At 33.9% G+C, this 21603-nt stretch overlaps 1 protein-coding gene across 1 annotated transcript; it reads right to left on the bottom strand.

Annotated features, from left to right (window-relative positions):
- Positions 1-934: 934 nt before the first annotated feature.
- Positions 935-1408, bottom strand: LOC140874451 (uncharacterized). The gene has a single exon (XM_073277741.1). The coding sequence runs from the start codon at positions 1406-1408 to the stop codon at positions 935-937; it is 474 nt and encodes a 157-aa protein (XP_073133842.1).
- Between the last annotated feature and the right edge of the window lie 20195 nt (positions 1409-21603).

Raw genomic sequence — 21603 nt, forward strand, 5'->3', positions numbered from 1 at the left:
CTAGTTAATAGGATGTTCTGATCTAGTCTTCATCTATTGTATGCTATTTTAGTTTTTCTACTTCTGCTTCTCACATTTAAGCTCTTTTGCTTTTGTTTCTGTTTTGCGGTTAAGATTTTCTGCTTCTATTTTTGATGTGCACAGTTGTTTTGTTAAACACTGAAACTTAGATATTTGATTTCCTAACAAATACTAATTCACGGATTTTTGTTGTATTGTCCCCAGATATGCTCAACTAAGTCGGCTTGAAGTTGGTGATGCACTTGAGTGTCACGTAGTTCAGAATTTGTCCAAAGATAATCCTGAAATCCTCGGTTTGAGCCATGGACAGATTGTGCGGGTTCGTCACTTTCATCGTTGTAACAATTTGTCACGTGACCTCCTTCATCTTCAACAATCATGTTATGCAAAATAATACATGCTAACATAATTTGTTTTAACTTTTTTTCTGTACCAATAACGAGTTGGACCTTTAACAATCGTCCATCGATATTGGAGCACCCCAAATGCCCGTTCGACATCTTTTCTTGCACACTCCTGTCTTTCTTTAAAAAACTTTCTCTTGGGGTCCTCTGGGCAAGGAAAATTCTTCACGAAATTAGCTCATTCTGGATATATTCCATCTGTCAGATAATACCCTTTCGTATATTCAGCGACGTTCACAATGAAATTAATCTCTGGCACATTTTCTTGCAAGACGTTGTTGAATATGAGATTCGTATAACACGTTAATATCATTACGTGAACCGGTGACCCCAAAGAATGCATTTCATATCCACGAGTCCTAAGACGCGACCGCTTCAAGCACGATTTTTGGTGACCCATGTCCTCTTGTAAATTGGTCTTTTCAAGCAACTGGACAATTTGTCCATTTTCAGTACATAAAATCAAGGCTGCCCAACATGCCAGGAAAGTCATGTCTCTCATCATACATTTAAGGAAGACGTTGAACATCATCAGCATTTGGCCTTCTCAAGTACTGATCACCAAATAGTTCAACCACGTATTCGCAGAACTTGAAAAGACACTTGATGGCAGTTGATTCACCCATACGTAAGTACTCGTCAAGATGGTCGACGAGGACTTCATGAGATAATTGACGAATCATAGCAGTGCATTTTTTAGTCATGACAAGTCTTTTTCTTCGCGCATCATCGTCCCTCTGTTGAAAATTTGATGAATGATTCTCAAGTGCATTCACTATGCGAAGGAATAACTCTCTTTGCATTCGAAATCGTCTTCGAAATATTTGATCTGAATACACCGGGTTTGTAGAGAAATAATCATTGAGAAGCCTCTCATTCCTGACTTCACGATTTCTTTGGATGAACATTCTTCTTCGCCGGGTTTCGTTATTCCTTTTATATGCTTCCATAAGTTTTCGGCTTTGTTGAAGCATCAATAACATTAGTTCTTCACCCGGATCATAACCTTGGTCATCAATTTCAACTTGGACTTCATTTTCACTTGTTGATCTAGAATTTGAGCTAGAACTGCTAGAATACTGAGAAATTCTCGAGGAAACACGTTTAAGTATATGTGTTTGCTAAATGGTATGTTAGTAGATGTGTTAGGATCGATTTGGGAATAATATTTGACTTACAATAGCTCGATTCTTGAAATATTGAACACCGATGAACTAAATCGAGTTTTGTTTTCAAACCAAATGGAAGACACTCAAAATAATCCTTCGTAGAAACCAATTAAATATTCGTCAATAATTTTAAAAGATATGCAAGTTGATTGTGTAAAAATGTTTGGTTGAAGCATTTTATCAAACACTTTGTATGCAACATTTTGGTATTTGAATAACAAATAAAATTCTTAAACAATGCATCTTAAAAATAGGAGAAATAGTAAAGTAAATGCGATAAATAAATAGACATAAATTTGTTTATGAATGTTCGGAGATAAAACTCTTATGTCACCCCTTCTTCCCCTTAGAAGGATACACTAGAATACTTTGGTTCATACAACCCTTATATACAACCCACTCTACACTCAGGACTTACCCCACAGCCTAAGTTGGAACTCGTAACACACTCGATTGTAGGTCGCAACCTCACAATCCACATAATATTTAATGTCTCTTATAACACAATCTTTACTATCTTTGTGTGAAGACTAGCTATCACTAAACTAAACTTTGAAGCTCATCTATCTTATATATGTGTGAGAGATTGTATGTGAGGATTTAATCTATTTACAGTGTATTTATATCTCAAATGTATCCTCACACATTGTGCTTGCTTTCATTTCAGCTAATTTTCTTCATATAGGCTGCCCATGCTTTGAATCCTCTTCCAAAGCTTGTATTTGATCTGAAAAATTTTCTTCAGCTAATATTTGACCAAAGTGATAAACATGAAAATTTTAGCCCTTTGTCTTGGCTTTTTAACGCATCAAGAATAGCACCATTCATAGTTCATATGATAAAGTTATGCATGCAATACCAGACTATGTACAGTCTTCAATTTTGTAATCAACTTATGCAGAACCAGCAATTTTCGCTCAATGTATCAGCATCTTAGTCTCCAATTCATACTTTAATTTGTGAATATGATTTTTATATCATGTTCTTAGCTTTGTAACACATAGTGAATCGTTCCATTTGGATGATGGAACTGAGATATATGGCCATTAAACCAAAACTGATCTGTCAAACTTTTTTGCTACTATAACTTCGTCAAGTTCACTGTTGAGGCGCCAGTTTGACCTAGATAGCATCCGAACTAGTCCAATTGGTTTGAAATATGACTTGTAGAACTTTAAGTTGTTTGTTCAACGGTTTTGATGTCTTGTCATTTGGATTAACGAACTGTGAGATATGGTCAAAATACCAAAATTGGTATGTTAAACCGTTTGATGTTATAAATCCAGTTCAATGTTGTGGAGTCAGTTTGAACTAGCTAACATCCTAATTGGTACAACTGGTCTGAAACATGACTTGAATCTTTTTGAGTTGGTTGTTCAACGGTCTTAGCGGATGGTCATTTGGATCATCAAGCCATATGAGATATGATCGAAACAAGAAGCTGCGGCAGAAACTAAGTTGTACTAAAATTATATTTCAACACCTTATCACTTTCAATTTGTGATCAACCAACAACACACTTAAGTAAATATGTTAGAAATACAATAACAAGTTTTGTTATCATCAAAATCAAGATTGCTTACATTTTCGAAACCACCCAACAATCTTTTTTTTTTTTTATGATCACAAAAATTGGATAAAAATATGAACATTGAAACTCAAGTAATGCAAAAATCATATTTTTATCTAACATATTTCTCCTCCTTTTTTGTATGAATCAAAAAGATACATTTTAAAATAAATAAGCACAAAATTTTCTCCCCCTTAAAAATTATGATTAGCTCTCCCCCTATATTTTTTAAAGTTTAAAATTGATAAAAGTAGAGGGATAACTAACCGATATAAATATTTTCAAAAGACGGTATTTTCAAAATATGCAATGTACACCAATATCCAACACATTAATACATGAATCAAGCATCTAACTTCAACAAGAATAAGCAACTCAAACTTATATATTTCAACAAATACAAAATAAAGACATGGTTGCCAATTTAAATATTCATAAACATTGAAAGTTTCTCTTATTAATCATTAATCTCAACCAACAAATTCAAGAGAATTGCTAACCAAGCTAGCATAAGATGGAATATATAAGTGGAATTTTACTCAAGTACCATAGAATAAATAAAACTTGGAGCGAGGGTACCAAGTTTTTTTGATGATATATGACTGAAATTTGAATTTTTCCAAATTTTTAATTGATGATGACAACAATCTTGAACATCTTGACAAAAACTCCAACTTTATCCTTAGCCTATATTTTCTGTCGCAGTGTTTATGGTTTGCATTTAACCAATAACCGGATTTTCCTCGTGCATTACCAGGATGAAAATTTCATACCTTTGCAATCCTATACGAGTTTAGTTTGTAATGCAAAAAGCGGTTTATCATTTGGACACTCTAGCAAAGAGTTATGTCATTTTTCCCAAGGTCTGCCAAAAAGCTTAACCATGCATATATATGTTAGAAAAATCATGAGAAACGAATTTGAAAAATCAGTTTCAAATTCTCTTTCAAGAACAACCCTCTCTGATGCCACTTGTTAAGATTGATTTGGGGATAATCTTTGAGCTACAATAGCTCGGTTATTGAAATATTGAACACTGATTAAACTAAATCGAGTTTGGTTTTCAAACCAAGCGGAAGACACTCAAAATAATCCTTCATGAAAATCGATTAAACATTTTGTAAATCATTGTAAAAGATGTTCAAGTTGAATGTGTAAAAACGTTTGGTTGAAGCATTTTATTAAACACTATAGCAGCCCGATTCCTAATTAAGTCAACCAACTGCCTAAAAATTATTAAGGAGTCAAAAATCCGATTTGGAATGATCAGAAATGGTTCAAAGGACTTCAAGTGATTGGACAGCTCGGAAGCTCCGAAGAGAAGTTTGGAAGCAGCGTTGCATTTCGGAGACAGATGGTGAGTTCGAAAGCTCCAAACTCATGATCGGAAGGTCCGATCGTTGTTGGATAAGAAAGTATGAGCTTTCTGATTGGTGGACGTGACATATATCAGAAGCTCCATACCCCAGTTCGGAAGGTCCGAACTCCATCGATAGTAATGTTTTGTCCAATTAGAGACACACGTTCGGTAGATCGAGATCAGAAGCTCCGATAGAGAGATCGAAATGTCCGATCGTTGTCTATAAATAGGGGATCGAGACAGCCATTTCTTCACACCATTATCTCTTTCTCTTTCTCTCTCTCTCTCTCTCAAATTATAGCTTGATTATAGCAGTTTTAGGCATCGGTTTGAAGGCCGAACGATAGCAAGGCGTTAACGGGATCGTAGCAAAGTTATGCCTAGGTTTTGAGGTCATTGCATCAAAGAGCTAACGACAGACGCATGTATAGTCTAGACTTTGATTAGCTTCTATGAGTAGCTATTAGTCTAGTTAAAGATTTTAGTAGACAATAAGTGATATGATTATTATCTGCTTATAGGCTTGGACTAGAAAGCCAATATTTCTAAATTTGTTGAGTTGCTTCATAGAGGTACAGACGTACTATTCGATATATCATGGTTGAGTATGCATATTCTATATTTGCATGGTTTATATGGTATGCTTATGTGCATTTATTATGCCATGATAATTAATGCTACACGTATTTTCATGTTGAGTTTATACCTTGATATTACTAGTAGAGGGGTTGCTCAACCCCAAGTTATTGTGGATGGATTCCGTGGATTCGGGTCCGATTAATTTTTCCACTTATTCTTATTGTGTAGGAGTACCTCCTAGTGCGACGGTCCAACGTGCTACATACCATGACACCTATTATTTGAGCAAGATTTTTCTACCGTTATAGGATTCCGATACCCTTTCAGTTGCATTAACATTCATGACATGTGTATACTCATACATTCGTACTGAGAAATTTGTTAGCTCACGTTCTCGGTTTTTGGTTCTGGACACCCTATTATACGGGGCAGGGCTTAGGTTAGATGGACCGAGAGGTAGCTGTCGTTGAGCTGTAGAAGTGTTGGATTTATACCGTACTAGGTTTCTATTAGTGGATTTTTAGTACTGTTATTCAATGGAGTTGTATAACATTTGGCTACACTTGATTTCAGTACTGGTTGTATTCCACTGGGGTTTTTAGTTGTATCATTTTAGTTTTCACTGGTTTTAATGATTATTGCTTTAAGATATTTATTGCATGCTTAAACTTTGATTAGTTGGTGATTCTGAAATGGGTCACTACAAACACTTTGTATGTAACATTTTGGTATTTGAATAACAAATAAAATGCTTCAACAATGCATCTTAAAACCAGTAGAAATAGTAAAGTAAATGCGATAAATAAATAGACATGAATTTTTTATGGATGTTCGGAGATAAAAATCCTACGTCACCCCTTCTTCCCCTTGGAAGGATACACTAGAAGACTTTGGTTTATACAACCCTTGTATACAACCAACTCCACACTTAGGACTTAACCCACTGCCTAAGTTGGAACTCCTAGCACACTCGATTGAAGGCCTCAACCTCAAAATTCGAATAATTTTTAACGTCTCTTATGCCAAGACTATAAACACAATCTTTAATGTCTTTGTGTGAAGACTAGCTATCACTCACCTAAAATTTGAAGCTCATCTCTCTTGTATATGTTTGAGTGATTGTGTGCGTAGTAACTTGTACCTTGTTTTACAAGATTAAATGGTAAAATATGATTAATGGATTTCAATCTAAATTAACCAAGTGATTAATCGGATCAGAAATATGGAATCAGGGCTTTGGAAAAACCGAACAATTAAATCGGAACTTTTTAAGTGGGTACAGAAGCATCGAACCCTAGCAGTTGAAGATCGGAAATAATGGTTGAGTTCGGACCTTCCGAATGTAAGATCGGAGATTCCTTAGGTTAGACCATGTGCACTAGTGATGTGTTGCCAGCGTTTGGACACGCAGACACATGCATGGGATCGAAAATTCCGAAGTAGATATCGGAGCGTCCAAACAGTAGGTAGTTCCGAACGTGGCTTGCATGCAGAGATCGGAGCTTCTGATCAAGAGTTCGGAGCTTCCGATCTTTGCCTATAAATAGGGCATCCAAGAATCAGATTTCTTGTTAATTCATAGCATTTCCCTCTCTTGTATTCAGTTCTTTGGGGTGTTTCTAGCCATATTATCGATGTCCAGGTAGTAGCGAGGCACTTCCGAAGAAGCTGCGGAGCGGTGCTCAGGAGTTGGGGCCTTTGACAGCAAAGGGCTGACGACGGATATAGGTATAGTCCGAGATACTTAGTAGTATTAGGGAGTATCTAATGACTTAGTTAAGGATTTTAGACCAGCTTTAGTGATATGATAATTGTTGGCTTGTAAGCTTGGACACTAAGCTGGTAAACCTATGACTGCCTTAGTGAGATACGTAAGTACTGACTGAGATTTTCAGCGAGTATGCATGCTTATATGTTACATTTTATGTGTCATGATCCATGTTTTACTACTTTATATATTATGTTGCATGTGCATATTCATGTTGAGCCAAATCTCCTTCGAGATAGCCAGATGAGAAGGGTCGCTCAGCCCTACGTTCTTGTTGTATTGTTGGACACCGGGATATGTTGTGGTTACAGAGACTGATGCTACGGTGGTCCTTGTCAAGCGTGTGTATGTACCCAGCGGCATTGATCCCATATGGTACTATACGCTCATTGGCGGCTATACTGAGCAGGACGTTACGGTTGACCAGTACCCCATCATTTGCATGCATCATAGTATGTTTGTATACTCGCCCTTAAGTTTTGAGCGTAGTTCACTCATGTCCTTTTATTTTGTTTCTTGGACATCCCATTCATCGAGACAGGGCTCAGGTTGGGCGAGGCTAGTGGTTCAAGGAAGGGTTGAGTGTGAACCAGTGGCCGCTGCGTTATGCTTTTTCTTCAGGGTTGCTTCAGTAGGTTTTGATACTATTTTCGATTTGGTTGTATAATGTTATTTCTACTTTGGATTTTAGTAACCGGTTGTATACTGTCAGTTTGAGTTGTTAACTCGTTTTATTTCCATTATTTTATTACTGTTTTGGATTATCTCTAATTGCATGCTTAATATAAGGTCCAAAAGTCCATTAGCTAACTCACGAAAATTTTAAATGATTTTATGGTTTTATGCATTTTATTTATGAAATTTAAAAGTTATGTTTAATTTATTTAATGCTATATATATGTATGATATTTAATGTTTTGCAAGTTATTTTAATGTTTTCAGGTTTGTGATTAATATTGGATTGAGGAACGAGACTAGCCGTCGAACGAGGTCAAGAGAAAATATTTTTATGATATTTAATTTAAAGTTTGTGTTTGCAAATAATGGCCAACTTTCAAGCCCATTAGTTACAAACCAAGTGGACGTTCATTCTTTCTCAAAATTTTCTCAATCACGCAGCCTATGTCTATTCTCTCTTTTTCCCCTTCACATTCAAATCTGCGTCAAAATCTAGGTCGAGTTTTTCACTGTTCGTGGTTAGATCGCTCCCAAAGTGCAGGTTAAATCCAAAGACCAGAGAAGATTTTAATGTTTTGAAACCACCATTTAAAAATATAGGTATTTGTACTATGAAAACTCATGTGTATTGATGTGTTTGTATTGTATTATGCATGATTTATGAGAGGTTTTAAGATCATGATGTAAATTTTGAAATGCGATTCGTTCTTGATATTTTGGGTCCAAAGGTTTAAAGAAGTTTATGGATTTAGATGTGAAAATTCAGAATTTTTGTGTGTGTGTGGTGTATGTGGAGTTTTGAATCAAACTTTTGAATGATAGACCATTTTGAATGAATTTTCTTCAAGTTTTGATGCTCTCTCAGGTGTATACTCGTTCTTTTCAATGTTTGGGTGAGTATTTTCTCAAAAAAGAGTCAAGGAGGTCGAAAGGAGTCGTTTCAGTAGTTCTTGGCCAAGTCGCGCAGCGCCGACCTGCCTGGGAACCCACGGCAAAAAAGGTTCTGTCCAAAAATTTTCACTACGGGCATTTGAAGTCCTGAATTCAAGTTTATGATATTTTAATTTATTTTAAGTATTTTTAAAATGTTCTATCGAAAAATTTTCAATTTCGAATGTCCGGGACTGACAGAACGACTCACGTAGATCGATTAAGCTATGTAATGCATCTATATGCTATATTTATTCATGAAAGCTATGTTCACTGTGAAAGATATGAAATCTTATGAAAAGTTAGACATTTGATTTTACACCATTTTTAGCATGCATGGTTATTTTGGTTTTGATACAATTTTTTTTTATTAATAATATAAATATATTTTAAAATATAATATGTTATCTTTTTATATGATTTATTTGTTAAACCTTTAAATTCAAAGTTTAAATGACTTAAATAAATAATAATCAACTAAAAATTATTATAAATGATAATTTATTCACTAAATATCATCTCATAAAATATTTAATATAAATAATGTTATTAATTTAATGAAATTTTGGTTTTTTTAGTCGGTTCGATTTTGACATATATAATTCAAAATCGAACCAAATAAATTTTGGTTTTTAACATTTATATTCGAATTTTGAAATCCATTTTTCGGTTCGCTGTTTGGTTTTTTTGGTTTTGATTTACGGTTTTTTCGGTTTTAACCGAAGTTTGAACACCCATACTTGTGGTATAGAGGTAGGGCTGATCAATTTTAATGAAAAATCGTCCAAACCAACCGAATCTGTAAGGTTAGGATTATTTAATTTAATCCGAGATTATTTAATTTTAATCCGAAATTATTAATTTGAGATTTTTTAGAGTTTAGATTTAAATTCTAATATTCTTAAATTATTTAGGATTGAAATTGAATTTAAATAAGGGTCGAGGATCGAATTGCAAATACTGAAGAATTGAGGGACTACAATGCAATTTGGCTTGCATAAATCTGATTTCCTTGCTTAGTCATCTACTTGCACGTGTACTTTGCATATTGCATTCAGAAATTCAGAACAAAGAACCGAGACCCTCCATTTCTTCTTGGATTTGGGTTTTCAAACCTTCGTCTCTTTTGATCCGATTGTCCGAATTTAATTTCGAGCATAGTTTCGGAATCCTTGCAACGAGGGCTACGATTTAACGTAAGTATTACCTTGTTTTCAGCATGTTTCGAGATGAATATATTGGAGGAATCAGATTTTGTTGCTCTATTGATGTTCATAAATTTGTATATCGTGTATATGCGAAACCGGAGCAAAGAATGAATATCGTATGTACTTGTTATGATTTCCAGCTCATATTCGAGTTGTATAGCTGTTGTTGTGCTGATATTATGTGAATATTTTGCTGATATATCATGGATATGAGATGAGTTATTAGTTCGATATCGTTTCGGTTACCGATTTTCAGTTGTTACTCCGTCGGTTGATGACTTAAAGCCGTTTTGATATCTTGTTGAGTGAACTGAATATTATATGAGTTCTCTGTGCTATATGGAGCTTATGATTACTTTATTTCAGATTTCTAAGAGATTGACGAACTTGAGAAGTTTGATTTCAAACCAACGAAGAAGTTGAGCTAGGTTTGAAGTTGTTTGATTGTGACGCTTGAATGAAGGATGAATTGTGAAGTTGAATAGAGTTTGATATCTATGTTCTTATTATGTTTTAAGATTTGAAGCATTCAGAACCGAGAGATTGAAAGGTATAAGACGACATCGCAAGTCAGGGATTTGAAACTCGAGAATGAAGCTTCTTGAGTTGTCCCGCCAAAATCACATACTTGTTTATTGTTTGTATTTAGATTATTGGTGTTGTCAATCCATATCAGGTAGTGGATCTTTATTTGATATGATATGATATGATATGATATGAGATATGAGTTGATTCTTATGCCAAGGTCTGAGGCGACCTTATTTTCGAGTCTGATGAGACGACGATAAATGGATATCCATGTCAACATCATATTCGAATCTTGATGGCAAAGAGTGTGATAAGAATCAATTCTTTATATATATGCGTTTACTCTATTCTCGAGTTGAAATGTTTAGAGTCGATATGTTTTTATTTAACGCGTATATATGTTGATTATACTGAGATTGTATTCTCATCGGACGTTTTTGGCTGTTGTCTTGTTTTGTATGTGTGCATGATGACAGATGGGGCAGGAGCTGGCCAAAGTAGACGAGGGTAGCTCATGAGAGAAGATTCAACGTGGACTCGGGTTTTTTATAGCTGAATCGATATGTATAAGCTCTAGTAAGCATGTTAGAAAACACTTGTGAATATTGTCTTTAGGAAGTTGATGAGTTGATGAACACTTGTGTAGTTTCATGCTTTTGTTGAATTCTAAGCTCTTAGTGTGATGTATGAACTAAGTATAAACATGCATATATCTTGTTTTGTCTTTATACATGTTCTAGGCTTGTAATTTATGGATTGGAGTGATTGGAAGAATCATATTTTGCTGTTGAAAAACAGAGCAAAGGACTGCCCAGAGCTGAGCTCGGTCTGCTCTTTTTGGCAGACCGGGCGCAGCCCAATTTTTCCCAACCCAACTCACCGACCCCGCGCACACCTCTTTGAAAAAAAAAATTTGTTTGATCTTCTTCCTTCCTTTGTTAATTAATGATGTTTAATTACTAATTGCCCTAAGAATGAGATTAGCAACCTGAGGCCCCACAGAATCAAACCGCACCACACCGATGTTCAATTGTTTGAGCAAAACCACGGTTGAAAAAAAAAAACCAAACAAATCGCACCGTATAATATGGTGTGATGTTAATTTTAGGAAAAACCTGCACCGATTGAACCGCATAAATAAATAAATACTTTTAAATTATTTATGATATACTGATATGATTATGGATATCATTTATATAATTTATTTTAAATTCAATAGAGTGATTCAAATTAAAGATTACTATGTCTATATCTAATTATAATACCATAATAAGGATAGAAATTCGAAATTTATGTACAGAAAAACTCTCCCAGAAAAATAGACTATATAATATATCATAGGAATTAAAAATTAAATTTATTTCATCATATATGTTATCCTCAAATTAAATCATGCACATTTAGGGAAGTTGGAAACAAAAAAAAAAAAATCATTCTTACTTTGTAAAATCTTTCTATAGATTTAAAATAAATATTTAACCTAAATAGAATCATAAAACCTAATTTCAGTATATTCTTTCAAAGGTTTCTCTTAATTCTGGAGTAACACTTTTGTGAGACTGTTTCACGGAGAAACGGATCAACCCAACAAAAGAAATTACCCGGTCCGATTGGTATTTGACCCGTATTCTATTCTCCGCTTGATCTACCCTATATTCTCTCAGTCGCTCAATCTATATTCTCTCAGTCGCTCAATCTTTTCACCTTCTTCTCTCAATCGCTCAGTGGATCTTCTCACCTTTACTCACTTCTCTCAATCGACCTTCTCGCTTCACTCAATCACTCAGTCGATCTTCTCGCTTCACTCAATCTACAGAATTTGAGAACAAAATCGAAATTTTAGGTTACATGTCGTTTTTATTGTCAAAAGTTGGTTTTTTATCCTTTTTGTTGGTCCCCTTCCAGCTGATGCGAGGATTTTGGTTCAACAAGCAAGGAGCGAAGCTACTGGGTTTCGCTTGAGATATGGTTATGAAATGCCTGTTGATGCATTGGCGCGATGGTATGTTGATTTTTTTTAAGGGATAGTATGATGATTTGATACTCATTTTGATTTATTGATTCTTCTTTGCTTTTTTGCTTTGATTTTATATTCTACTTGCCTCAGTCGAAATTAATTTGTTGGCCAAAAAATCTTGATGACTCAAAATAATTATATTATATTATAATCCAACTATTGTTCTGGAAAGCAATTGTCTCTTTGTAGTGTAACATTTGTTGAAAATGGTTCTCAAGTTCCCCTGTTTATGCAAAATGGATATGATGGTTGATGAGACACAATTTTTCTGTTGGAATTGTTGTTCAAATCTAAGTAAAATGGTCCCAGGATTATTTTGTACTCCAATTAGGTAATTAATGTTTCATTGAATGAATTGCTATTGTCCATGGCAACATCTATATCGATCGAAGGTTCTCGAATCACATCTACGATAATGTCCATGGCAACATCTATCTCGATCCTTTAATTTTCTAATTCATCTCTGTTTTCAGTTACATGCCTTGCTATCTTTGAGGGGTGGATTTGGAATTGAAATTTGTACATTTTGCTTTGAATTTGTGAATTTAACTTAGTTCGATGCTATTTGTATTGGCGTAGTAGCGTAATTGATTTGTAATGCTATCGTTCGAATGATAACGATATTGAAGTTCCTCTCGGTTTTCTGTTGTCCTCTTCTAAATTACAGTCTACAAATATTTCCATATCCTGAAGCATTATTATACCTTACAATTGAAATGTGTGGCTTTTTTCCAGTCAAAAATTTTAGATTCTTTGAGAAATGCAAGGGCAAAAGATAATTCTTTTCAATTATATCTCATCTTATGGTACTGAGTTATTATGACAGCAGTCATTGAGATATAAATCTTCTCGAAATGGAAAATAAAATTGATAAGTAAGATGATCGAGTTGTGCTGCTGGAAGGTGGTCTTTCTAACTCAGCACCGCAGAAGTTGCCCAGCCTATCCATTAGAACAAACTTAATCTAGTGAGTGTTTCTCAGAAAATTCCACTTTTATTCTTCTTGAATTAAATTGCTTGAATAATGATTAGGAAGTCAATTTTTCGTTGCTTTCATATTCATTTGAAGTTAATTTTTTTTTTTCTTCAAAAGTATTAGTTTTCTATTTGGCGGCTAAGATGTTCAGAAAACAGAATTTTTGGGCAATATGCTTTACCCCCAACTCAAATTATATCTGCATCTAACTTCCAATACATAGATTATATGTGTGATTCTGCAAGTCAGAATACCATTCCTCTGCATGATATATATTCGAAGGATTTCTGTGTTTCTTTTGCGCAATTGTAACTCGGCAAATTCATGGATTGGATGTAATGATGGCTTTTGGGATGTCGTTAGTACCAAGAAGATGGTTCTACTGAATCAGGTTATCCAATGACTGATGTTATTCAATATGTTTCCATTTTTTTGAGTTCGCAGTCTGTGAACCCTACTTTATCTATATTTTCCAACATGCAATGGAGAGAAACGCAATGGACATAGACAATACTGCAGAGATAATATGGTCTAATAATTAGTTGTTATTATGATAGAATATGCTCTCACCATCTTTGCTCTATTGTTATGGACAAGAAGTTGATTTGCTCTGTTCTAACAAGGAATTCTCAAATTTCTTGTAATTATTTTATGACGATTAAAGATGTCATCTAATTTTTGAGTTTGTGTTGCACTTTTTATGATATATAACATGTCCTCAAACACTTAAATATTTAAGTATAAAAAAGTCCCTTCATTATTCCAAATTTCCAATGTTTTGGCTTTCATTTTTCCATCTTGGTATAGTTCATTGCATCCTAGCAGCATAATATATACTTGTTATTACAGTCATTTCTACTCGTATGATTTTATTCGTCTATATATATCCTCGTCTTCATCGTAATTTAATGGTAATGGACCTAATCCTTTTAACATAATAAGTAATAAGCATACTTTAAAATTAATATTTTCAGCATAAAAACTAATACCTTAAGAATAAAAAGTAATACTTTTGGTCAAAAAAATAATATTTTATTTGTCAAATAATTAAGAATACATTAGAACTAATAATTTTGATATAAAAACTAATACTTTTAACATAAAATATAATATTTTTGACCAAACAAATAATACTTTATATGTTAAATAAGAATACGTTAGAGTAGAGGTAATATTTCATACTTTTGATCAAAAAATAATATTGTTTTTATGTCAAATAAGCATATATTATGAAGTAATATTTTTCACACAAAAACTAATACTTTTAGCATAAAAACTAATATTTTTTTACCCAAACAGTAGTAATTTTTTTATTTCGAATAAGCAAATATTAAAAGGTAATATTTTTAACATAAAACGTAATACTTTTAGCACAAAAACCAATACTTTAAACCCAGAAAAGTAATACTTTTTTTATATATAAAACTAATATTTTATATAAAACTAATATTTTTTGATCAAAAAATAATACTTTTTATGTCAAATAAACAAATATTACAATACAATACTTTTGACATAAAACTAATACGTTTAACATAAAAAGTAATACTTCACATGCAAATAAGGATACGATAGAAATAATACTTTTGACATAAAAACTAATATGTTTAACTAAAAAATTAATACCTTTGACATAAAAATATTAATTTATACTTTTGACCAAAAAATAATACTTTTTAATTCAAATAAACATAACTTAGAAATAATAATTTTGACATAAAAATTAATTTTATTAATCAAAAAAGTAATATTTTTGACATAAAAAATATTATTTAATAATATTTTTGTATGTCAAATAAGCGTATATTAGAAGTAATACTTTGAACATAAAATCCAATACTTTTGACATAAAGAGTAATACTTTTGACCAAAAAAAAAGAATTTCTATGTTAAATAAACAAACGTGAAAAGTAATAATTTAGTCCTAAAAAAGTAATATAAAAAGTAATACTTATAACATAAAAACTAATATTTTTATGTCCAAATATTCGGGATCCCGTCGGATAGGGACATGAAATCTCGAATTTTTTTTTCATTTTTAAGATTTCGTTCAAAGATAGAATATGTATGATTATTATGTTGTGTTTTACTCAAGATTCTACGCATATTAACATTTGATACTTTGAGTGCAACGTCGATTTATGAGAAGCATCTTGGTTTTCAACCACCTCCAAAAACCTTTGATAAAAATTAAAAACTAAACGTAAGAGGAGAAAAGATTCACATTATCGTCAGCAGGTAGCCACAGCAGCATGCCTCTAACTATAAGAAAGGTCTCGCATATGGGCATGTATGGCAGTTTTACAAAACATCAAAATTATCAAATCCAAAAGAAAGTTTTAACTGGTGAGATCAGTGAAGTTTAAAGGCATTCAGTCACCGTGAAAATGTATCTTTAAACCAAGATAAGCCAAATACATGAAAAAGAGCACAAGGGACAACAACCAAAACAAGAATCCTTGTCCAAAAATCCGACCAAACCTCCTCCCTCGACGATAAGCCCGTGACTTTTGCTCACTTTGATCCAGAGACTTACTGACCACACCAGCAATGCCTCTTCTCTCAGGTAGCAATTCAGTGTTCTTAAAATAAGCCATCAATACATGCCTCCCACAACTCAATTATAAACCTGCTCATCTGCTTTAATGAATAAAGGATGGTTCCTATAAGCTTCGCGTATAAGTTATTAGAGTTTGATCTACACACACATCATAAAAAACGCACTAACATATTTAAATCATGCAAGCTTGATTCGATCTTTTGAGCTTAAATTCTCAGAAGAGAAACGTTTTCCACTTCAAGCAGCCTATAAACAAACCGATTGAATAGCTAATAATAGCAGCTAAAACAGTCGTGTGATCTGCAATTAGCAACTAAAACATTTTATATTCATCATAGCAGCACGTAAAATCCAAAATACATACACATCATGAGTACATAGTATATACAAAAACAACATAGAACTGCGAACAAATGCTTAGTTGATTTGGTGAACTAAATCTACTGAACGGACAATTAACAAGAAAAGTACAATATCCTCCTTAAATTTGCTTCGGAATAAAGCAAGACCATATCTATAACATGAAGCATAGCCAACATGCCTACAGAGCAATAACCAAAAACCCCCGAAGTTGTTAGTTTATGTAATAATCATACAAGATATATTATGCCAAACAGAAGGGCCAAAGTTTCGAGATTTACGGAAAATGAGGCGGCTAATTACGATCTCGAAATTACAAGCATTGTTGCCAGCGGATTCGAGCTCAAGACGCAAATCAAGGGACTCACTATTTCTTCTTAATTTTTTTGTTTCCTTTATTAATTTGCTTTAGTTTCAATGCATCGTTTTTTGGTATAATTATATATTCTTGTAAGAAATAATAGATGCCAGCCTCAAAAGTTCTCAAGAAAACATGCAATTACATCAAGAAACTGGAGAGAGAGGTGGACTATTTAAGTGACAAACTTTTCAAGATTCTGGCTTCTCAAGACATCACGAACCTTGATGCCAATGCCATTAGAACCCTTCTCCAGCAATAAGTCCAAATAAAAAAAAAATTCCCCAAAAAGGAAGGCTATGTTTAAATAAAATGACACTTCCAAATATACAATTGCAGCATGAAACAATCAATCAATTCAGCTCTCACTTTGCCACAACAGAAAAATAGCCCGGAGCTCAAGCAACAAAGCTGCATATTTAGGCCAGATACACAGTTACAAAACCCAACAAGGATAAGGAATGAGAATTGTATTTGATTTATTAGAAAGCCCAACACATAAAGTGAACAAGTTTGCTCAAGCCAATGGGATAACAAGGTAACAAAAGCAAAAGCTCCAGTGTTCCATGAAGTTTTAGCTTAACTTGTTCATCATATCGGTTCCAGACCAAATAATCATGCCTTGCTGCTAATACCACAAAATCTAATTTCAAGTTTCCCATGGGTAAATAATTCGCAAAAAAGTGTCAAATTTATAGCAACAAGTCCCAAGATGAAACTTTCTGGCTCACCAATGTGTCTCCGTTAAAGACAGCATGATCATCTCCCTCTTTGCCTGCGACAAAGTAACTGATATGATCCTTTGTATGGCTGAAATCCAAACAAAGAAATACAATGGCTAAAGAGATCAACAAAGACTCGATAATAAATTAAATTTCTCAGGGATCTTGCCGATTTCAGATTTTTTTAAAACAGGAAATTTAGACCTCAATATAGTAGCAATCTTCGCGATCTTCGTTCTTCAATGTAGCCAAAGATTTCAGATGGATGAAAGCGATTGAGAAGCTGGAAAAATAGCAGCGATCTTGTCGATTGAAAGTAGGCGAATGCGGAATCTCAAAAACAAGAAGGCCAATACGAAAAATTGGGAGAAAATAGAGTCAAGACTGAGAATTGAATCTCACGGGTTAAAAAATGGGTTAATCCGACCCGAATCCGTTGCACGAACATGACCCGTAAAACAGTCTCATACAAGTGTTTGCCTAATTCTGTTAGTTAAATTTAGTCCATTGTCTCAAATTTTTTCTTAATTCTCAACATTTAGTCTATATTTACTTGGAAAATTTTTCAAAACTTCAAGTTTATTGAAAAAGAAGTAATTCAATCTATTGATTAATATTCTAAATGCGACTTCATAAAATTTTATTTCTCTACAATTTTTTTTAAACAGTTTTGTTTTACCTTTCTTATACCATTTTTTTAATCTTGCATGTTAAAAAAATATGAAGAAATTTTAATACATTTCTTTGAAAACTTCTTTCTTTTTTTGCATGTACTATACATTGAAAATCAAAAGTAATTTTCGATGGAACATTCGTTTTGAATTATGAGATTTCATGATTAAAAACTTTACTATTGTTTTATGTCATTTATTTTTTTAATGATTTGGAATTTTCGATTGTATTTTTTTATTTGTAAAACAATCTTTATGATTTCATGCCGCAGTACACAAAAAATATTATAAGTTCATTAAATATTTCTATATCAACTTATATTTTTTGGTGTTATTGTATTCATAATGTATTTTTTATCTACTTGATGATCATTTTTCTTTATAAAAAAAACTGCTAAACCGTCCAAAACCGCCTGAAACCGTCCCAAACCACATATCTAAATTTACATGAAAAACGGCAATTAGAATCTATCTTTGAAACCGAACCGTGCATAGCAATTTGGTTTGAATTTTATAAAAATACCGCACAAACCGCACTGTGATCACCTCTATATAGAAGTGTCAAAATAGGTTATGTTCGTTGTAACACCCGGAATTTTAATACGTAAATTCGCATGCATAATTAGGAGAAATTAATTTTTAAAATAAGGGTTAAATGAATTTATGTGTTATTATGTGATTTATATGCATGATTTAATTTATTTTTTTAAGCATTTAACCCATAATTAGTGATTTTTATGATTTTTAGTATTTTAAATATTTGATCGCGTAGACGGGACCGTGGACGGACGAGATGACAACTTTCCACCCAAATGATTTTATGAGCCTTTTTAGAGCCCTAAAATATTATTTTGAGTTTTATTATCTCAAAATTTTTAGTATTTGATTTTATATAATTTTAGGAGTCCTTTTTATCCAAAATTAGCCAAGATAATGACTTTTAATCACTTTTAAAAATTCCCTTAATTTTAATTTCGGGATTTATGCTTTTACATCAGATTATTATTATTATGAGGACTTTTAAATAAAGTTTTGTTGGTATATTATCTTTATGTTGATTTTTATTATTTATTTAAATCATTATCTATTCTATTTAAACCAAAACAAATCAATTTCTACCCTACACAAATCCTTATCAGCCGACAACTCCCTTAGCTGCCTCCAACCTTTCTCCATCATCTTCTTCACGCCCCACAGCAGATTTCAGCCTCCATAGCCGATTTATTCAAGAAAAATTCGAGTTCTTCGTAGGTCCGTCGTCCCGGAGTCGTTCACGCGGTCTAGCTTCGTTTTAAAAATCAAAGGCATGTCTAAAACTTTTATTTGACCACCATATAAGCTACTATTCATGCATGATATTTTTATTTCAGAATTATTCATGAATATTTCGAATTCTATGGGAGTTTTGGTTGCTTGTTGCATAATTTGGTGGACACATGGTCATACTCACGTTTTTTAACCAACATGGTTCGGTCCAGAGGTTGTGGCTCGGTCAAGGGGTGTCCTAGGGTGCCTAGGGTCGAGCTGGGTCCAGTGGTTCGAGCCATGCATGGCCAGGAGAGGAGCTGGTTCAGAACAGGTCCTAGGGTGCGCAGGTTGAGCGATGTTGGGAGATTGGGTCGTTCTCGGTCCATAAGGCGTTTTTTAGACTGATTCCAGTTGGGTTAGAACCACAAGACATAGGGGAAGGTAATCCAAGTTGTTCTCCGGCCAGTGGTGGCCGGAGCTGGGCGGCCAAACGGTCGGAAGTCCGGCGTCGCGCGCAGGACGCGAGCAGATTAAGGGATAGATGGTTTTGCTTCGTTCTCCTTCGTTAGGGATCGGTTTGGGCTGTTTTTTAGCTTGTTGGAAACGTCTTGAAGAGGGCTAGGGGTAGGTGGTGGTGCTCCGGCCAGGGGACGGCCGGAGCACGGCGGCAGCAGCCCCGGAAAGCTGCTGCTCGCACGGCCGAAGGTAAGGAGAGGAGGGGGGATCGGGTTGGGGGTTCTGGGTGGTTCCGGGTCGGGTCGGGTCAGGGTAGTGGGTCGGGTCAGTAGGGTCTAGGGTCGGGTCAGGTAGGTCCGGGTCCGGGCTAGGTGGGCCGGGCTCGAGTATTTTAATTTTAAAATGTTTAATGTTTTAATGGGTTTTTGGGCCATTTAATTAGAAATAAAATTATTTGGGCTTCCAAATAATTTTATTTGGGCTTTCAAAATTATTTTTAAGTTAGCCCAATGATTTTTATGGGCTCGTAGGCCCACAGGAATTTTTGGGTCAGTCAGTGGATTTTGGGCCAGTCTAGAGTTTTATTGGGCTTAAGTTAAGTAATTAGGCTTAAATATTTTATTTAGGTCAAGTTAAGTTTAATTAAGTTATTTGAGCTAAAATATGATTATTGGATTTTATTTAAGTTTAATGAGCTTAGAGTGAGTGACCAGCAGTCTGGACCAACCCATAAAAATAAACTAAGTCCGGAATATATATTTAATTATTTTTATGCATGAAGTCTATTTTAAGTAAAAGTATATTTATTATTAAAATTAATTAAATATATATTACGGACACATTTTAAGTGCATGCATACATGAAATATTTTATGATGTGTTTATGATTAAGATTTGAGCATGAAAAATATTTTATGGAAATTGAAGTGATGTGACAGCATAGAAGTGGTTTTACCACTGACACAGAGGTAGTTCTACTACCGGCATAGAAGTGGTTTTACCACTGACACAGAGGTAGTTCTACTACCGGCATAGAAGTGGTTTTACCACTGGCACAGAGGTAGTTTACTACCAGCATAGAGGTGGATTTATCCACCGCCACGTACGATGGTTCTTTAGACTGATCAGTCGGCACAGTTATTAGTCACATTCATGGATATGACCATACACAGTTTTTATGTTTATGACATGCTCAATTATGTTATGTATGATGAAGAAAATTATGTTATGTATGATTAGTTATGATGTATGTACGACTAATGATGAATAATTTTTATGATGCATTTATTTTAAGATCATGCATGCATGTCCACGTAAGTTATATGTATTAGTATGATTATGTGATGCATTATTTTAAACCTCGTTATCAAGGATTAGACATGTTGAGCCTCTAGGCTCACTACGCTTATATGGTGCAGGTGAGTATGATGATGTCTATGTAGCTCCTACCGGTGGCGAGGACGTATGAGCGAGCATGGCAGTGGACCCCGTGACCGTCGCAGTTATTTAGATTATTGCATTGAGTTTTGAAACATGATTTATTTTATTATTGTTTCCGCGTATGAGATTTTTCAGCAGTATTGTTTATTATTTTAAATTGATGCATGAAACATTTTTAAGGATTTATTTATTTAATATTTTTTTTAGGTTACTTAAGAAAAATATGTTATTTTTATATACATATATGTATGGGCGTATATGTATAGTATATAGCATAAAAAAAAAAGTTTTTCCGCATTTATTAGTAGTTGGGCGTTTCATTCGTCGAGTTAACCTGTCCCGCCATATACAATAGGTAAGTTGGATTAACAATTTTCCAACACATCTAAAAAATGAGACGCACCGTGTAATAGTGAATTACGGGTTAATCAGTCGAAACCCGTTAAATTACATATAATTACCGCTTTACCGGTCCGTTTTGACACTCTTACTCGTGGAGACGGTATCAATGTTAATATTTTATTCCCTAATTTTATTCTCTTCTACTCTTCACACACGTTGCTTGTGCATTTCGGTCAGTT

This window comes from Henckelia pumila, chromosome 1 (genome assembly GCF_033568475.1).
Source record: "Henckelia pumila isolate YLH828 chromosome 1, ASM3356847v2, whole genome shotgun sequence".
NCBI lineage: Eukaryota > Viridiplantae > Streptophyta > Magnoliopsida > Lamiales > Gesneriaceae > Henckelia > Henckelia pumila.